A 20,522-nucleotide genomic window follows, 5' to 3' on the forward strand; every position below is an offset into this window, starting at 1 on the left:
CCTCTTCTGCCCGTTCACTTCGATCTTCTTTTTCTATCCAGCTTTCTGTGCCTTCTTACGGCCTCACCACCACGGGAAGCAGAGCTTTTAGTTGCTCTGCTCCCAGGCTGTGGAACTCTCTACCCGCAGATATAAGAAACATTGGTTTGCTCCCCCAGTTTAAATCAAGACTCAAAACCCATCTGTTCAAATCTGCATATTCACTGTGAACCCACTGTTTGTTCATTTTATCTTGTGCTTTTGTGTTTATTGATCTTCTTTTGTAAACGTTGTGTTATGTGTTTTATTCTAGCATTATTATTATTATTGTTATTATTGTTATCATCACCATCATCAACAAACACAATAATAATAATAATAATAATAATAATAATAATAATAATAATAATAATAATAATAATAATAATAAACGGTATTATTTATTATTTATTTGATTGTTTGCTATGAGCTAACGCTGGTCCACACTCCAAGCCACTTGGTGGCGGTAATGCGCCACGTCGTTGTTTGCTAACCGCCAACAAACGACGACGACGAAGAAGAAGAAGAAGACGACGAAGTTAAACGAGGCGAAAACCACAATAAGAGCAAAATGAAATCTGTAATGTGGAGAAAATGGACAGTGTAACCATGACAACGAGACGCGAAGAGCGATGTAAAGTATAAAAAAAATGGCCCAAGAAGAAAAACTCTTCGTCTCGGTGAGTGGAACCAGATTTAGCAACAACAGCGATAAATACGCCTGTAGGGAGATGAAGAGTGCTATAATACTGAGAAACGGCTCTCTGATGAGTGTTTGTAGGGATGTGTTTCAACAAGATAAAGACACACGACTCAGTCAAATAAGCGTTAATGAACTCCACAGTCTGCTGCCTGACAACAAAAGAGCGTCTGTGGGGTTTTATCCGGAGTACCTGAAATAGAAAAAGAAAACAGAAACGAAGACAAAAGTTCTGTTTTAAAATACATATTACAGCGAGAAATGTGACGGCTTGTCTGTTGTTATTAGGTTTGATGAGCCAAGTAAGATGTAGATGTGGATAAATTAGCTATGAGGTTAGGCCTCCCCCCACCACGGAAATGCTGTCAGTATCAAAGCAGCTCAGATTACTTGTTTCTTTCTTATTGGATTAAAGAGAATGACAAAAGTTTCACTGTGAGGACGTGATTTAAAGATGAAAAATGTCTAAATTGCACATATCATGTCCTGAGTAAAGGACTGGCATTTTTATGTTGGGGTTTCCGTTGATTCTCACCTGTATTGGAAACATTGGTTTAAGAAAACAATCAAATCAGTAAAACACATATTACTGGATGCAACAGTTTGCTAGAATTGGAAGGAATTTGTCAGGCCAATTGTGTAATTGATTTATTCAAAGATTTTCTTTTTTCCTTTTCACTGCTTTACTCCTGTCTGCACAGGTGATGATAATGGATCTGTGTTTGCCAAATGCCATTAAGCTCTGAAGAAGAGAGGTGCTGTTTGATGAAGCGGACTTAAGTTAAAGGAGAGACACAAACTAAAGTATTGATACCATTACATTAATGTGGATCTGATACCATCATCTGTATCACTTCTATCGATCTGACATGCAGTCAACATGTCGTGATATGTAAGAGCTGACAGGCTCCATTCACATTTTGAGATCAGAGCTCAGACTAGTTTCAGTTATAAGGAAGCGAAACTCACACAGTCACTGACACTGAGAGGAGAAATGGCACAGAAAGGAGTTCAGCTGGACCGAGAAACCTTCTCTTGTTCCATCTGTTTGGATCTACTGAAGGATCCGGTGACTATTCCCTGTGGACACAGCTACTGCATGAACTGTATTAAAACCCACTTTGATGAAGAGGACAGGAAGGGAATCCACAGCTGCCCTCAGTGCAGGAATACTTTCACACCGAGGCCTGTCCTGGAGAAAAACATCATGTTAGCAGATTTAGTGGAGCAGCTGAAGAAGACTGGACTCCAAGCTGCTCCAGCTGATCACTGCTATGCTGGACCTGAAGATGTGATCTGTGATGTCTGCACTGGGAGGAAACTGAAAGCCATCAAGTCCTGTTTATCTTGTCCAGCCTCTTACTGTGAGAAACACCTCCAACCTCACTATGATGCAGCTCCATTAAAGAAACACAAGCTGGTGGCCCCCTCCAAGAAGCTCCAGGAGAACATCTGCTCTCGTCATGATGAGGTGATGAAGATTTTCTGTCGTACTGATCAGCAGAGTATCTGTTATCTCTGCACAATGGATGAACATAAAGGCCATGAAACAGTCCCAGCTGCAGCAGAAAGGACTGAGAAGCAGAAGGAGCTCGAGGTGAGACGACTAAACATCCAGCAGAGAATCCAGGAGCGAGAGAAAGATGTGAAGCTGCTTCAACAGGAGGTGGAGGCCATCAATGGCTCTGCTGATAAAGCAGTGGAGGACAGTGAGAAGATGTTCACTGAGCTGATCCGTCTCATCCAGAAAAGAAGCTCTGATGTGAGGCAGCAGGTCAGATCCCAGCAGGAAACTGAAGTGAGTCGAGTCAAAGAGCTTCAGGAGAAGCTGGAGCAGGAGATCGCTGAGCTGAAGAGGAAAGACGGCGAGCTGGAGCAGCTCTCACACACAGAGGATCACAACCAGTTTCTACACAACTACCCCTCACTGTCAGCACTCAGTGAGTCTACACACTCATCCAGCATCAATATTCGTCCTCTGAGGTACTTTGAGGATGTGACAGCAGCTGTGTCAGAGACCAGAGATAAACTACAGGACATTCTGAGAGAGGAATGGACAAACATCTCACTGACAGTCACTGAAGAGGATGTTTTACTGTCACCAGCAGAGCCAAAGACCAGAGCTGGATTCTTAAAATATTCACATGAAATCACACTGGATCCAAACACAGCACACACACATCTGTTATTATCTGATGGGAACAGAAAAGCAACATTTATGAAGCAACAACAGTCTTATTCTGATCATCCAGACAGATTCACTGGATGTTATCAGGTCCTGAGTAGAGAGAGCCTGACTGGACGTTGTTACTGGGAGGTGGAGTGGGGATGGGGAGGAGTTTGTATAGCAGTCGCATACAAGAACATCGGCAGAGTAGGGAGAGTGAATGAATGTTTCTTTGGACGCAATGACAAATCTTGGGCATTATATTGGTACACAGACAATTATAAATTTCGCCACAACAATGTCCAAAATCACCTCTCAGGTCCTCGGTCCTCCAGAGTAGGAGTGTACCTGGATCACAGAGCAGGTATTCTGTCTTTCTACAGCGTCTCTGAAACCATGACTCTCCTCCACAGAGTCCAGACCACATTCACTCAGCCGCTCTATGCTGGACTTTTTCTTTATGGACTTGGAGCCACTGCAGAGTTGATTAAAGTCAAATAAACAGAGAAGTCAGGTTCATGTTGATCCCTGACCATTATATGTACTTGTGTAGTTTCTAAATGAGGCTTTACATTTTAGAAGTTGAGAAGTTCAGTGGTCCATTGATGTGTGAAAATAATATTGGACTGATTCAAACTTTTGTTACGACTGTTGTCGTAATTTTAATATTCAAATCTGAGTGTGCAGGTGCCTCTCCATGATTGGTGCATCCAGTGGGACGGTTCGTACCGATTGGCTAATGACCAGGAGGCAGCATATAAGAAGACACCCCCCTGGACGGCCAGTCATTCATCCTCGGCTCATCCCAACCGGCAGACTGTGTGTTCACTGTATAGTAATGTTTGTTTAATGCAGGAGCATGTACGGGTGGACCGCCTTTTTGTTTGATTACAGTTTTCTCCTGTTTTTGTTAGTTAGGGAGGTAATTCGTTGTGGTTTGGTTTAATTCTTTTGAATAGGTAAGTTTGATTTATCCCTGAGATAGGCTCCCTTCTGTGTGTTTTTTGGCCTTAGGTTCACCACGAAGTTATAATTCTCTCCCTTCCTTTGTTTCCAAATTCACTCATTGTAAATAAATCACTGTCAAAAAGTATTAATTGCGTGATGTGCTGCTTTGGATCAGACAGGGATGGATCACCCTTATGTTATGGTCTGGCCACGCCTAGACGGGCCATAACACTGTACTTACATTTATATATCTTATATATCATCAATATAAATCTGAATTTGTTCTTATGGCTGATAATCATGTGAGTTTAAATGATACTACTTTTCATATTCAGCATGTTTGAAATCTGTCATCAGTCTGGTTAGTGGTTTTATTCTGTAGTTGCTGTAGTGGGTTGTCAAATGCAACAATATATTGGAGCTGCAGTGATTCATCAGTTAGTCAATGATTAGAGAATTGATTGTTTTATCATTATTTTAGTCGCATTTAAAGCTGGTTCCAGTTTCTGAAATGTGAAGATTGTTGATTTTTCTTTTCGATCATATATGATCGTAAACTTAATGTCTTTGAGGTTTGAACTTTTAAAAATATAACAAAAAATTGAATCTTTGAGGTTTTTGATATTATTATTATCATTATTATTATTATTATTATTATTATTATTATTATTATTAGTATAGCTAGAGTGATGACATTTAATCTCATTCTTCAAATGAAATGCTTGATCACACTTGATCATTTATACATTGAAATATAAAAGCTAAATAACACAGGCTTGTATATTGTGGAGAATAGACATGTGTCATTGCTCCGAGCTGTGTCTGGCAGGCAGAGCGTCTCCACAAATCTGATGCTTCTGATTTGGAGAAAAAGTGCTGAGGGAGACACCTGGTGGACAAACAAAGACATGACAGAAAGAAAGACTAAAGTGCAGAGGGGAGACAAACAGCTGGAAATACACATTGTCATTCTTCAGAAAAACACAGAGAGGAGAAAATACTACAGATAAAAACAACAACAAATATGTAAATGTATCATATTCAAGCACCTCATTTGAATTGTTTTCTTCCCACATACATACTTAATGGAACAAAAAGGACATCAATTATAATGTTTTTTGTTATCATACAAAGAATTTCTGGACAAATTCAAAAATATCCATAAAACCAAAAAAATCAGAATACAGGATCCACGAGACAAGCGTCTCAAAATGAGTTGGACAATGCTCCCAACTGCGCAAAGGTTGGAGTGACATGTTTTACAAGTCTTTCTTGGACCACCAATAGATGTCCACATGATGTGAACTGGTCATGGACCAACGGACCCAATATAGACATGCAGCTCATGCCTATTTTGGGTCTGTCGGTCCCAATGTAGTCGGGGGTCTATCCAATGTCCAATGTTTTGTGTGATGTTGATTCTTAGCAGCAGACTGTGGCAGAGTGTGCTTTGTAGCTCAGCTTCAGTGGAGGGGTGGAGAAATGGGTTCAGGGTGTGGTGTCAAGGGAGGCTGGTTGTCACAGCCAGCAAGCATCATCTAAGCATATCTTCCCTCTTTAAGTAGCTGCTGTGGCCGGAGGAGGAGAGAAATGAGCTGAGGGAGAAGCAGCTGGACAAGCAGCACAAGAAGGAGTGTCAGGGGGAGTGTAAAAACACAACTGTGGTAGTGCCAGCAGAGTGCTGGGCAAAATATAAAGCATCCCACATCTGAGTCATGTCAGGTCCTTTACACAGTCTAAGAGTACTTCCCTTATGTTTGAAGTTTCAATAAGTGAATCAAAAACAAACGAGATTCATGGTACGATCCAGAGGATTTATGAAACGGGTTTCCAGCCTTATGTTTGCGGTTTGATTAACACATTCTCTGAATGCCCTCCATCAGCTTCCAGCTGAAGCAGAATAAAGTGTAACACAACTGATGATGTGCTGCACAATTCCCTACACATGGTCAGAAACTTTTAGTGTGGGAAGCATAAAATGTAACCCTTTAGCATTCTGCTCAACCAATTGGTAGGGTACATTTTCAGGCCCTATATCTAACTGGGGCTTTCACTGAAATTGACCTACCTTATTGAGTCTTTTCTACCAATTGGTTTACATCTGTAATGCCAAATAAATCCACCAGAAAGCACTGTGAATGTGAATGGTTGACTCTTCTTATACTTCTCCTAACCAGGAAGTCAGAAACAAGAAAACATCCAACATATTTTGAGTGTTTTTGATGAAACTATAGGAAGATATAATTTTTTGATACATGGTAGTGTTAGAGGACTTACTAAACAGATGTATGCCACTTGACAGCATTAATAAGCATGACAGCATTGAACGACTGGCGACCTGTAGCCCTGACCCCCATCGTGAGCAAATGCTTCGAGAAGCTGGTCAGGAACTTCGTTTGCTCTTCACTACCCGACTCACTGGACCCTCTACTATTTGCATACCGCCACAACAAGTCCACTGATGAGTGGGGCTTTAAATTGTTCTGCCAAGCAAGTTCATCTGGCATCATCCACGACTCGCTGCTGTATCAAGGGGGATCTACATTCTTCAATTCTCCCCTCAGTGAAAAGGAACAGGAGCTACCTCTAAGGGGGCAAAGTTGTAAAAAAAACACTATGCAAGCCCATAAAAGAACCTCAGCTCTTCACAAGTTTCAGCTTGGTGCAGAACTTGCGCACCTGTCAGGTACATTGGCACTGTATGACCAAACTGCACTTGTGGAGCTCCCCTGATAGCAGAAAAACCATGCTTCCCACACTAAAACCAAAAACCTGATGAAGAAGGGCCATGGAGCCTGTTATTACAGGCTCTGATGAAGGTCTGATTGCAATGAAATGGTTTGAAAAGAAATGTGTCAACCTCCTAAACAATGCCTGTGGGTTCATGCTTCTTTCATTGGTCAAACGGTGGAGCAAAGAGTCCAATGCAAAGATCAATGCCCATCACTCATCCCTGTATATAATTAGCATATAAGAGGAATTAAGCTTTCTGATATGATATTACACAAGTTATAAGTTAAGGAGATAGCATATTCCACTGTTCAGATACATCCTTGACTTGAATACCTGGTCTACAAGAGGAACTGTGCCCTACTGGATCAGAAACCAATGGCTCTCAAAAGGTTTCCACCTGGCTGTGTGAACCAAGTTAACAAGCCAGCCTCTAGAGTTGGACAACCATGATCCAGCTCTCCAAGACCACAGAATAAATGCTACACCAAAGACCAAAACCACAAGCAGATGTGCTTGATTTGCACTGTTTTTATTTTTATTTTTTTTAAACAAAAATGATTTTGCTCTGTAGCATTCAATCAGAAGTGGCCTGAATGTGAGAATTTTGTGCTGTTGCACACTTGTCACATTTGCAGATTAAAAAACATGTATTTTGTTGTTTGATGTAATACTTTCCTTTGATGGAATGGAAGCCAGCAATGGTCACTGGCATGCTACTAGAAATAAACTTGTATCCCTGGATACAAGGATACAGTTTATTGTGCCCTGGATAGTTTTTGTTATTAATTTAATTATAATTATAATTAGATTTTTTCAACTGTATTATTTAATGTACTTGTATTTGCATGACATTTCATACTTTTACCAGTGACTTCTCAAGCATTTGGTAGAGATCAATATTTTAAAAACTACAGGGTCTATTGAAAAAAAAATTGATTGTGGTTATTACTCACCCAAGTCAATAAGAAATACAAACAAAATATTTTTCCATTGCTTTTTTCTTGGTGTGGAACTCAAAGGGTTAACGGGCGTGCACTGCTTAGTGTTTTTGTGTGATGGAAATAAAATAAGAAGATGTGTTAACATTCACATTCTGATCATTTGTGTCTCATAGCGATCGTGGAAAACACATGACATAAATGATATCATGACCCTGCTCACTCAGTGGGTTTGGGCAGTGTGAATAAGCTTCACATTGCTGCAGGGGAATCAACAGATGTAACGCTGCCACTACAGGAGGTGAAACACTGTCTAAAGGGGAGGATACTTACACACTTCATAAACCAGCAAGAAGACATTTTCCCAGAAATAGAGTTTTGATTAGTGGAATTGACAAAAAAAAGTCTGATGTACAAAAGTAAAACAGCTGTGGAATTTATACATTTAGTGAATGAATCTAAGCATTATCAGCTTAACTCAAATTCATCTCTGCTACACTTAATGTAACCGAACACTGAGCATGAAAACCACAGCCACTGTGCAGCAGTAACACACTGTTCTTTACTTTAAATCCATCACAGTGCAGCAAACTAACCTGTTTATCCTGCACTAACCTGCAACCTTTAAATAACAAAGTTAATCTGCCTCAGTAAGGCGAATCACGCCAATTAATTCACCAAAGGAACAACACTTACAGATTCATTAACGCACAACTTAATCACATAAAACAACAAGTTGCAACTGCAATGCTCTGCAGCAGCTCCGAATATCTGCTCTGCATGGTAAGCATATGGCCACTGATGCAAAGTTCCTTTGGGTGCACTTGATTCTTACCTCTAGACATCCCAAGGAGGGCAGGGAAATCTGATGCCTCTGTTATGAATGAGACTTGTGGTACTGAGAAAGTCCAGTAACTCCAGCCATACTTATCATGTCAGCTTAAGGATTTATTGCTTCCACTTAACAACGTAGCAATCTCTTCTCCAAATCTTTATTGCTGGCATTATCAGATAAGGGCGAGCTCAACTTCCAGAAGATCTTCTGTGGATAGACCACACATTTGTGTTATCTTTACCTTTTCTTTTGTACATCTTTTACAGGTATGATTATTTGACTTAGGATGACGGCACTTACTGACTAACACTGCAAAACAGAATTATTAAAGTTTTAATTTTAATTTCAATTCAGGTTAGATTTTTTTTGTGTGCAACGCAGATTTTCTGTGCGGAGAGACCGTGCCAGCAGTGCGCAATTGCGCATGCGCGCAGCTTAGAGGGAACATTGCTTGCCAGTCTCCTGACTCTGTAAACTGATAAAGTACATTAGCTCTTTGGCTGGTGACATACCAGCAGGCATATAGTGTAGACGTTAAAATTAGCTAATGAGCTCAAACAGTCTAACCTATATTAGCTAACAAATATATATAAGCAGTACTTTCTATGTCACAGCAGTAATCCTGTATCCTCAGATTAATTTTTACTTGTGTTTAGAAAAAAACTTCACAGACGCTCTGTGGCTTGTTGGTCTACGTCTGGGGTCGGCAACCTGCGGCTCTTTAGTCCTTATACTGCGGCTCTGCGTAGTTTGGGAAAATAAATTAGAAGTATTTAGCTGAAGTGTATTTTATTTATGTTAGTTCTTTTTTAACTTGTAGTTCTAAATTGGAAGATTATTGTGATATTGAAATACAAAAAAATATATATTCTATAATTTTTTCATCGCTCAAAATAACTGTTAAACTCGCGGAAGCCTAAACGTCGTGCATTTATCGAGACTTTCAACCCGAGGTAGGCCAATTATGGACCTTCGGATCCACATTATGTCAGCAGCCATTCTCCACCGTGAACAATGTTAAAAACAAACACCGCTCACGCCTCACAGACGGCAGCTTACAGTCCTGCGTAAAGATGAAAATGACTTCGTACAGCCCCGATTTGCAGACGCTTTGTTCAGAGGTTGAGGAGCAGAAGTCCCATTGTAAAAATATCACGGCAGACCTGACGATGTACAGTGTTATCTTCATTTTAGATGTCAAGAAGTATTTGTGGCTCCCAGTGTTTTCTTTTGCGTTTTAAAGGTTGCTGACCCCTGGTCTAGGTGTATGATCCTCTCCCTAGGTGTGTGTGAGTGGTCCCGCGTTCAAATCCTGCACAAACCCATTCAAGTAACAATCATCTTGTCTACTGTGTAAAGTTAGGTCTGCTAGGTATAGCAGACCCAGATACACACACACACCTACATACAGACATGTAAACTTAAGCAACACAACCTTCAAGACCATTCCACTGCTCTGATGTGTTGATAAAGAAAAATATTAGGAATCTAATTAATTCTGTTACTGTCTGCGCTTCTAAACACTCCTGCTCTTCCTTATTTAATGATATACAGCAGGAGAATGCATGGAGAACCTGTGATAAATACTGTATCAATAACAAATATAAGGTGTCTTTCAACATGTTGCACATCTGATGCATATTTAGATGTTAACGCTGTCTCTGTGTGATATAAAATAGTTTGGAGAAATAAAATAGAGAAATAGTTTTAGAGCAGACAAAGAAACTTAGCTCTTCCAAGTGAACACAGTAGAGCTGACGTGGAGGGGGCGGGGTCGACCAGGGTTTAGCCAGCTGGCTGTAGATAAGTGACGTATCAGGAAGTGAAACGCGAACAGAAGTAGATGGCGGGAGAGCGGAAATACGTTAAAACAGGCGAAAAACGACAAGAAGAGTGAAAGTAAACCTGTAATGTGGAGGAAACGGACAGTGAGCGCAGTGTAACCGTGACAACGAGACACGAGGACGGATTTAAAGTGATCATTAAATCGTCTCCAGACGGTCGTCGTTCGGTGAGTGGAACCAGATTCAGCTACAACAGCGATAAATACGCCTGTAGGGAGATGAAGAGTGCTAAAATACTGAGAAACGGATCTCTGATGAATGTTTGTAGGGATGTGGTTCAGCAAGGTAAAGACACACGACTGAGTCAAATAAGCGTTAATGAACTCCACAGTCTGCTGCCTGACAACAAAAGAGCGTCTGTGGGGTTATCCGGAGTACCTGAAATAGAAAAAGAAAAGAAAACAGGGACAATAGTGCTGGTTTAAAACACATATTACAGCGAGAAATGTAACGGCAACGGCTTGGCTGCTGTTATTAAGTTTTATGAGCAAAGTAAGATGTACACTGGATAAATTAGCTATGAGGTTAGACCTCCCCACCACGGAGATGGTTTTGTTCTGAGATGCTGTAAGTATCAAAGCAGCTCAGATTACTTGTTTCTGTTTTATTGGATTAAATGAGAATGACAAAAGTTTCACTGTGAGGACGTGATTTAAAGATGACAAAACGTATAAATTGCACATATATCACATCATATCATGAGTGAAGCACTGTGATTTTTATCTTGGGCTGTCAGTTGTTTTGACCTGTATTGGAAATATTGGTTTGGAAACAATCAGATCAGTAAAACACATTACTGGATGCAGTAATTTGCTAGAATTGGTAGGAATTTGTCAGGGAGAGCCACACAGGAAGTGTGTACCTGATTTCCCTGCTTTACTCCTGTCTGCACAGGTGACGATAATGGATCTGTTTGCCAAATGCCATTAAGCTGTGAAGAACAAGAGAGGTGCTGTGGGTGTGCGGCCATGGCTGCTGTTTGATGAAGTGGACTGAACTTAAATGAGATACACAAATTAAAGTACTGATCCCATCACATTAGTGTGGATTTGGTACCAATACCATTGCTGGTATTGTCTCTATCGATGCTTGTATCGATCCGCTCAGCCCCAGTTGAAGCAGCAATGAGTTCAGCTCAGTATTTGAGAGAGTTCATCAAGGAGAGACTAACTGCTGTTTGTGAAGAAATCTTCTCAGAGGTTCAAAAAACCATCGTCCAGTATGAGGAGGAGATCAACCGTCAGCACAGACTGCTGGATATCAGCCGGAAGCCCGACAGAAACTCACACATCATAGGTATGGACGTGTTTTTAACTCTGTGCTGTTCAAGCTCAGATTCTTCAGTGTGACTGACTTTAGTAGAAGATGTTAAACTGGGTATTTAACAGTGCTGTGGTTCAGTGTCCAGTGATGGACTATGTTGGACTGGTGCAGGTCCATGGTCACTGCTACATACACCAATAAGAGACGTCACTGTTTCTGTTTAGGGTAGGCTGGTTCTTTTCCATGATAATCATTAATAAAAGGCTTTAAAAAAGAAAATGAAATGAAATAAAACAAGCTTAATATCAAGATTCAAGATCATTTTATTTGTCACGTACATAGTTGTACCAGTTTAACACACAGGGAAATGTGACCTGATACGCTCCTCAACTGTGCAAAATAGAGAGACAAAAAACATTATATACAGTAAGTAAGTGGATATATACAACGAGGACATTAAGTGCGATAAGTGAGTGAATTATGTACATTAAGTTAGAATAAAACAATCTGGAATTTTACAGTTCAAAATTTGGGAATGTACATTGTGTGAGTGGGGTGTTAAAGTGGCTTGTGCCGCAATAAAGTCAGAAGGATCAGGCATAAAATGGGAATATGTGAGTCCTTTCTCAGTTCATTATGGTTGATTTGGGGGGGGGGGGGGGGGGCATGGCCTGAGTTAACACACAGATGGCCTGAGGGTAGAAGCTCCTCTTGAGCCTCTCTGTTCTTGTCCGCATGGTGCAGAACCTTCTGCCTGATTGCAGAAGCTGGAACAGTTTATTGATGGGGCGGAACGACTCCTTCAGTATCTGAGCTGCTCTAGTGGGAAGAGCAGTCCTGCAGGAGCGTTCTGTTGTACAGATCACTCTCTGAAGAGCTTTTTGGTCCTTAATACAGCTGTTCCCATTACCATGATGCGATGTTCTGTGTGAGGATGCTCTACGCAGCGCCTGTATAGAAAGTCCTGAGGATCCCTGGAGAGACCCTGAACTTCCTCAGTTGTCGTAGGTGGTACAGGCGCTGCCTAGCCTTTTGGACTTGTGATTTTTGTAGACTGTAAGCATATTGTGCTCTAAAAATTTACACCAGATCATTTCTAATGAGGAAAACATTCCTGCAAAAAGCTGCAGTGCATCAAGTCATGTGAGGGTGCCACCAGGGAGCGCCTCAGCTGATGAAAATATTTTTTATTTATGTAGTTTATTTAACACGATCAACATCTCACTGTGACACCAGTCACGCCACAATCTGAGCTCACTGTCTCTAAAACATTTGTGTGTAAATGATCACCATTTGTTCAGGTTTTGATTCATGCTTTTGTAAAATAGTGTTGTGTGTTTTTTGTATCAACACCTTAGTGATTATTATTCTTGTGTTTCTTTGTTTTCTCAAGACCTCCCACAACAGCATGACTGTGAGGAAGAGGAGGGTCTGGATGAGCAGCAGGTCTGTAACCAGGAGAGGAACTCCAGTCAGGACCAGGAGGACCCAGAGCCTCCACAGATTAAAGAGGGATGGGAGAAACTCTGCAGCAGTCAGGAGGGAGAGCAGCTTGGACTGAAGCAGACTGAAGGCATTATCGTCTGGACTGATAAAGAGCAGCTCAGACTGCTGGGAACCATCTGGAAACCTGAGATAAACTTGCACAGAAAAGGTATGTAAAACTGTGATGGGCTTAATGACAATGAATATGACTCACCTAGGATCCTAATCAGAGCTTAAAGTTATTTTTTGGTCTTTTTAGAGGCACAGGAAGAATTGAAGGTCCAACTGTAATAAGCAACATGAAGTCATACTACTGCTTGCTCATCATCACCTCTCTCCTTAACCTAACTTCAGCTAATGTTTCGCATATCTGGCTTATTAGCTGTAGTTACTACAACCCTGCACGCGGCCCTTGTTCCTGAAATAAATACCAGTCGATTTCTCGTTTCTACAGAAAAGCAAAGGGGCCAGTAGGAAAATAAGGAATGGGGGAGTCATATCCCTATATTTAACAATGATAATAATAAAACTTATTTGTATAGCGCCTTTCAAGAAACCCAGGGGCACTGTACAAAGGAGTTTAAATAAATCAATTTATAAACATACAAAAATGCTAGAGTTTGAAAGGCTTTGTTGAAGAGGTCAGTTTTACGTTTCTTAAGAGTCCAGTGATGAGGTGTTGCAAAACTAAGATGGGAGAGCGTTTCAGAGGGTCGGGGCTGCCACACAGAAGAATAGAATAGAATAGAATAGAATAGAATAGCCTTTATTGTCATTGTACAAAGTACAACGAAATTGGAGTGCCACTCCCTTGGTGCAAAATGCAATAATAAATATAAATGTAAAATATAAAAAGTACAATAAAACAACCGAAGTACTCAGACAATAATAAGTACGATATATACAGGATAGCAGCATAATATAATGATAGTATGAATAGCAGCATAATATAGTGACAATGGCAAGTATGGTATAGTTAAGCAGGTTCAATTGTTTTGTGCTTATTTACTATGGTGATAGCTCTGGGAAAGAAGCTATCCCTGAATCTGTTTGTCCTGGTTTTATGTGACCTGTACCGTCGGCCTGACGGTAATAGTTCAAACAGTTGATTACTGGGGTGAGAGTAGTCCTTAATGATATTGCCAGCTCTGCTGAGGTACCGAGAGTTTGCAATGGCCTCCAGACTAGGCAGAGAGCAGCCAGTGATCTTCTGGGCTGTGTTGATGATCCTCTGCAGTACTTTCCTGTCTGCAACTGAGCACCCTGCATACCATGTTGTTATGCCGTATGTTAGGATGCTCTCTATGGTGGCTCTATAGAATGTCACCAGCAGCCTCTCCTCCAGGTTGTTCCTCCTGAGCACTCTCAAAAAACGATGCTGCTGGGCCTTTTTTAGAAGGCTCTGTCACTAGAGGTATGAGGGTTAATGCGAGGGACAGAACGCAGATGCAAGGCAGAGCACCATAGTGTCTGAGACTGTGTGTTTGGCTTCAGCAGGTCGCACAGGTATTGAGGGTCGGGGCAGTGAAGGATTTTTGAGTGAGACTTTGGGGGCCACAAACAGGAGCACTGTTTTATTACTGTTTAGATTGGGGAGGTTAGATGGCACGTGATTGTGAGGGCAAGTTGAGCAGGGGGTACATATAAGCCCCTTTTCCATTAATGCCTATTCAAATCGACTCGGCACAATACGCCACGACTCAACTCAAATTGACCGAGTTTCCATTATAACCAAGTATGCGTGTGTGGTGAACCGTGCCAAGTCCAGCTGAGTAGGTGGTAATGAAGAAAGGGCATAGATGGTGAAAAGAAGAGGTCCATGCACAGACTCTTGAGGCGTAACAACTACAGCAGAGGTGGAGCAGACATCTTCCATGGTGACAAACTGTGTTGTTTTGCAGAGATGACACTGAAAGTAAAGTACCAATGAGGTCAAGATAAGGTTAGCCTGTACTCTAACCTTCATGTTCCTGCCTTTTCTTCTCTAACAATGCCTCACCCACTTCTCTTCCTTTGTCTTTAACCAAGACACAGGCCTAAGAGTTAAGAGCAGAAGGTTACTGAGATTTAAAATGACACAGAAGTGACTACTATCTAGAGACAACGGCTCAAATCAGAAAATGTTCCTCAGATGTTTGGGTTGTTTTTTTTTTCTATTATTTCTCCCAATTTGTCTCTTCAGACCTCCGACACCAACACATTTGTGAGAAGGAAATTCTCACAGACCAGCAGGTCTGTAACCAGGAGAAGAACTCCAGTCTGGACCAGGAGGATCCAGCGCCTTCACATATTAAAGAGGAACAGGAGGAACTCCGCAGCAGTCAGGAGGGAGAGCAGCTTGAACTGAAGCAAGAGACTGATATCTTCATGGTGACTCAATCTTATGAGGAAAGTGACCACAGTGAACCAGAGTCAAACAAAGAGCAGCTCCTTTTTCACAGCTCTCCTGAAGCAGAGAGCCAAGATCATGAAGAAAAGCACGTGGACTCAGGATCAAGTAAAAATGCAGAGCTGAAGAAGAGGAAACACAGTCAGAGCTTGGACAACATCACTGTGTCAGAGAGTCAAAGTAAATCTGACAAAGTGAAAAAGTATGTACAATGTGAAATCTGTGGGAAAACCTTACATACATCTAATCTGACTGCACATTTAAGAGTTCATACAGGTGAGAAACCACATTGTTGCACCACTTGTGGCAAAGGATTCATTCAGAAATCAAATTTGAAGCGTCATTTGAGAACACACACAGGTGAGAAGCCATTTACTTGTAGCACCTGTGGGAAAAGTTTTGGTCTGAAACCAGAATTGCAACGCCATCTAAGAATTCACACAGGTGAAAAGCCACATTGTTGTAACACTTGTGGGAAAAGATTTACTGACCTGTCAGGGATCATAGCTCACAGGAGAGTCCACACAGGTGAGAAGCGGTATTCTTGTAGTACTTGTGGGAAAAGATTCATTCAGAAATCAGGAATGAAAACTCATGTAAGAAGTCACACAGGCGAGAAGCCGTATTCGTGTAGCATGTGTGGGAGAAAATTTAGTCATAAATCAACACTGCAAACTCACGTAAAACTTCACACGGGAGAGAAACCACATTCTTGTAGCATCTGTGGCAAAAGCTTTGTTCAAAAGCAACACTTAAATAGGCACATGAAAATTCATACTACTTGAAGTTTCGTGCTTAGATAAGATGGCTGAGTAGTAGTAGTCTGTTGGTCATAAAGCTCACACTGACCAGAAGTTTAATGACTGCAACACTTGAGTGAAGAAGTTGTGTAGAGCAGAGCAGTAAAAAGAAATATTTTTTGTTTATTTATACAAGGATGATACATTAAGATTTCTGCATTTTAAAGCCTATCACAGCTGACGTAGGCTGATACAGGTCAGCTCCTGAGCTAAAACATAGATGGTCAATCATTCACACCTATGGGCAATTTGGCAAGTAACTAATGCACCAGTTAATATAAAAAAGTATAAAATCAAACCCTTAAAAAAACAGAAATAACAACAATATACATAATAAAACAATCAGGTGTCACAATAAGATGCCTCTACAAAAACAGTTCCTGTCCACCACAAGACAGAAAGGCACATCACAGTCCTGATACTTCCGGGATGTGTCACTCCTCTTGCTGTCCACCTCGAGACGGTGTATAAATAAGCGTCTGCCTTTAGTGCCTTGGACAGCATCGTTGTCTGTGACAATGGGAACACGATCTGCTCAGCTCTTCTGCTGTGAGGAATGCCTGTCTCCATGCTGACACACCAGCTCCGCCACAAATTCTTTGTGTGCCATGGGCAGCACCTGCATGGCACTGATCGCCTCACGGTGCAAGATGAATGCTTTTCTTGTCTCAATCTCCAGGAAGTGTAACAGCACGGTCCCGTACCTGCAGCAGTCTTGCTGTGGGTGGACTAATACTGAATGAACTGGTCTAGTATGTCAGCCCCTCTCACAGCCCAGTGTCCATCTGCATCCTCCACCTTTCTCTTCACCGTTTCCCCTGGACATAAAGGTGGATGGTGGTGCGCACAGGCACCTCCCAAGTGGGTCATCTCTGATCCATCTCACAGATCCCAATTCACATTTTTTTTGTTGAGAGTATTTTCCCTCCCTCCCAGGCATTCCCTGTGTAGATACTACATACACCAAATCTTGTGCTGGTCAGATCCAGGAACATTTGGGACTGGTATAAAACAACTGTCCATGTAAACATGGCATCCTGTGCTAAGCAACAGCTGAAAAAGGTTCATCGCCACATCGTAAGACAGCCCATCATCACTTGCTTTTAAAGTCTTAATAGTGTATGTGATGAATCTAAAGGTTGATTCAGCCAATGTAAAACCTTTCATCCCTCATTTAGTTGGTTTGTCCGTCATGTATTGTGTCATGCCAGGCTTTGCTTTAGGTGCCACCATCCTTTCATCAACTGCCAGTTCCCTCCTCAGGTGTTAATAAGCTGGGTGGCACAGAGGATTTCATAATTTTTTACATCCTACTCAGGATCAGTGAGGTGGATGTTCCAAAATATGGCTCTGAACCTGTCTCTTGTCATTATGTCATTGATGGAAGGGGCACAGACAAGGCATGATTGTGTCTCCAGTAGTCTTAGTCTTGGCAGCGATATGTAAATCCAGAGACCAGAAAGCTGATAGAAATCTTCCGTTTCTACATCAGTCCATTTGTATTCTTTGCCTAAATCCGGATTTTTTTCTATTTTTTTTGCAGCATTTTGGTTTGTGTCAGCACAGCTTGTGCTGAGTGTGTCAGTGGCGAAAAACAATAAAAACGGGTCTTTTAGACTACAGCATTCTCTCAATTGTCACAGGAGTTACGTCCCGGGACCCCCGCAATAGGGGAAAAGTAGGAAATTGTGTCTTTATAGAAAAAATAATTAGAATTATAATCTAAAAAAAAAATACCATATCACAGGTTTCGGCGGCATAAAGATTTTTTTTTTTTAGAATAATTATTGTATATTCAAACATGTATTAATTATTTATAATATGCAATAAATATTATTGTTGATTAATTATTATGTTTTAATTAATTTATCAGGTTTCTGCGCCCTCTTTACAGAGGCCCTTGTTCTCTCAAAAAATTAGATTTGAGTACAAACTCATTCTGATTTAAAAGCCAAGGAATAAAAGTGGGTTTTTAGACCTTAGCTTAGCTTTGAAAGTGTCCTTTGGGGAGGTCCTGATGTGGTGAATTGTTCAACCAATACTTAGGTTTTTTTGCCCCCGATCGCAAGGGCATGCGCTGTGCTTAGAAAACCCTTCCTATCAACACAATTTTAAAACTGGTAGTTTTTAGTCTTCACTGTCAACTCAAATTGAGACAGATTCAGTGAGACTGCATCGTGCTACTTCATCATTTTAATTCCGCGAGCTCATTTGGAGGCACTGGTGTGTCTGTCGACTAAAGACATAACTTTACCTTTGCATTTAAAATTTAGTGACTAATATTTTTATTTTTCAGTGGCAAAGTATTCCAAATCTGTGGGTCGTTAACTCGGAGGACAGACCAAATGTGTCTACATTTTGGTAACCTACAATTATTAATAACTCTCCTTGTGTTTACACCTTTACTGCTGAATTTCCAAATCATGTAACTGATTTAAAGGCAAAGGCCATTTACACATCTAAAGTACAGTTTTAATAAGGAAAAATGTGTTTTAAAAAAAGCATATTATATTATATCCTTCCTAAATTTTACGGTACAGCCACTGTACTGGCTGATTTGGTTGCCACAGTATGAAAGATATGGAAAAAGAATCATAGCATTAAATTTAACTGGGCAGCCTTTACAGGCAGATGATAATTGTACAAGTCAAACAGTTCAATCTTTGTATAATCTCTCGTTTCGGGCATTTTTCTAAAATGGGCTTCAAATTATAATTGATGAGTCCGTATTACTTCCCAGCATGTTAATTAATTAACGTATTTTTTTTCTGATCGATAATCAATAATTATGGAAAAACTATCACATAATTGTCTTATGATTGATTGAGAAACACGTTGACAGTGTTTAATTTTTTTAATTGTTCAAAGACAGGAAATTATTTTGGAGTCACTGAGACACGAATCATGTGCCTGTTCAGTAAATCTTCAACCTTTTCAGTTTTTGCTGTTGCGTATGCGACTACATCATCAGGATACATTTAGTACTCTGGTTCTTTGAGGGTGTCTGGGTTATATATCTATATAGATAAAAGAGTAGTGTCCTAAAATTGAACCTTGTGGGATTCACATTTTGTTTTTAAAGGATAATAGCAAACAATCAACTTGAACACTGCTGTTAACCCTCTGGTCTCTATCTGGCCATTTTTGGCCACTTTCTTTATTCGGTTTTCAACCATTTTTGTTCTGTTAATGCAAATGGAATGAAACTTTCCAAAGGTGTGCATTTTTTAAAAATTTTTTAATTTTCAACATTTCAACTTAATAATGTCAATAATATTCACTATACACCAATTTGTTCCTGTTTTACTGATCGTGGCCATTTTTGGCCAATTGAAACCCATTATAACCACCTTTTTTGATTCCTTGTTACTGGCAGTACTATAGCATGCAATTTAGGTAAAATTGCTTTCATTCTAAACTCAACACATGAAAATTGTAGTTTTTCATTTTTTCTACCACATGACATCCTTGGCCCATTTTCTGCCAAGCAAGCAATTTCATGTAATATTCTTGGTTTCCACTAGGTGGGGTTGATGGGTTACCACACTCCAATGGACCAATATAATGAAACAATTTTGACATAGGTTTGGTCTTAAGGATCTGATAGTTTGTGTTTGTGCATGACATTGCAGCACAAACATGTATTTGCAAGATAGACTGGAATAAATAATGACGCATCAAACATTACATAGGCTGCAGTGAATTCCTGTGGATGCAGGATATTGAGCTTTGAGGTTCCCAGTCAAACTTAGCTTTGAAGCACATGTGAAAAGCACTTTTACTCTTGTATTTTTCATAAAAAGAGACCATACCCAAAATATTAACTCTAGAAACAAAAACAAAAACAAAAAAAACCCCAATCACAGGACATTTTGCACAGTTCAAACCTGCAGCTGCAGCGCAAACAACAACAAACACTGTTTGTAAACGTGTCCTGGAGTTTATGCAGGTGCAGACGTTGCTACTGCTGTAAGTCAACCTAACAGCTTCCAGACCATTTATTCTGGCAATATGGCAAGAAGGTGGGAGTGTCCCCCCCACCCCAAGAGGGACAAAGGGACCCCCTGATGATCCTCTAATCGCCTGAGCCAAGGTGTGAAACTGGGTGTGAACTCTGGCTGATTGGGAACCACACCCAGTTCAAAGCGTATAATATCTAAATTTGAATTATATTTTGGTTTTCATGACTAGGACTGGTGCTAATTTAAAAAATCAAGTCAATGAAAGTAGAAAAATGTTTTAATATATATGAATTTTATAGTATTTTGAAAACGTAAACATGGGTGGCCATTTTTGGCCACGAACAAAATGAGAGGGATTTTTTGTTTTTCTGTCACAGCACAAAAAACCAAAGATACATAAAACTCATTGATACTTTTAATTATTGCTATGCATCTAACCT

General features: G+C 40.5%; 1 protein-coding gene and 1 pseudogene across 5 annotated transcripts; both read left to right on the forward strand.

The window, feature by feature from the left end:
* The first annotated feature begins 571 nt into the window (after positions 1-571).
* LOC146522797 (tripartite motif-containing protein 16-like) lies at positions 572-3,978 on the forward strand (annotated as a pseudogene). The gene is made up of 2 exons (XR_014872702.1): positions 572-698; positions 1,420-3,978. The product of XR_014872702.1 is annotated as a tripartite motif-containing protein 16-like (transcript).
* Positions 669-20,038, forward strand: LOC146522798 (uncharacterized). 4 transcript variants are annotated; one of them, XM_085153218.1, is made up of 4 exons: positions 669-698; positions 11,291-11,479; positions 12,840-13,100; positions 15,114-20,038. In XM_085153218.1, exons 2-4 carry the CDS (start codon positions 11,308-11,310, stop codon positions 16,103-16,105), a joined length of 1,425 nt encoding a protein of 474 aa, XP_085009344.1. In that variant the 5' UTR covers positions 669-698; positions 11,291-11,307; the 3' UTR covers positions 16,106-20,038. The 4 variants fall into 4 exon arrangements, with proteins under 4 accessions (XP_085009344.1, XP_085009348.1, XP_085009340.1 ...); XM_085153222.1 differs by lacking the exons at positions 669-698; positions 15,114-20,038 and adding exons at positions 10,133-10,350; positions 13,191-15,107 and having other exon boundaries at positions 11,078-11,479; XM_085153214.1 differs by lacking the exon at positions 669-698 and adding an exon at positions 10,134-10,468 and having other exon boundaries at positions 11,078-11,479.
* The last annotated feature ends 484 nt before the right edge of the window (positions 20,039-20,522 follow it).

The sequence above is a fragment of the Neolamprologus multifasciatus genome, chromosome 3 (genome assembly GCF_963576455.1).
Source record: "Neolamprologus multifasciatus chromosome 3, fNeoMul1.2, whole genome shotgun sequence".
Classification (NCBI taxonomy): domain Eukaryota; kingdom Metazoa; phylum Chordata; class Actinopteri; order Cichliformes; family Cichlidae; genus Neolamprologus; species Neolamprologus multifasciatus.

Excerpts from the sequence above, each read along its gene's own strand:
- LOC146522798 (XM_085153214.1), top strand. The coding sequence starts at position 11,269 with ATGCTTGTATCGATCCGCTCAGCCCCAGTTGAAGCAGCAATGAGTTCA. Across the intron at positions 11,480-12,839 it reads CAGAAACTCACACATCATAG|ACCTCCCACAACAGCATGAC; the intron begins GTATGGACGTGT and ends TGTTTTCTCAAG. Across the intron at positions 13,101-15,113 it reads GATAAACTTGCACAGAAAAG|ACCTCCGACACCAACACATT; the intron begins GTATGTAAAACT and ends TTGTCTCTTCAG.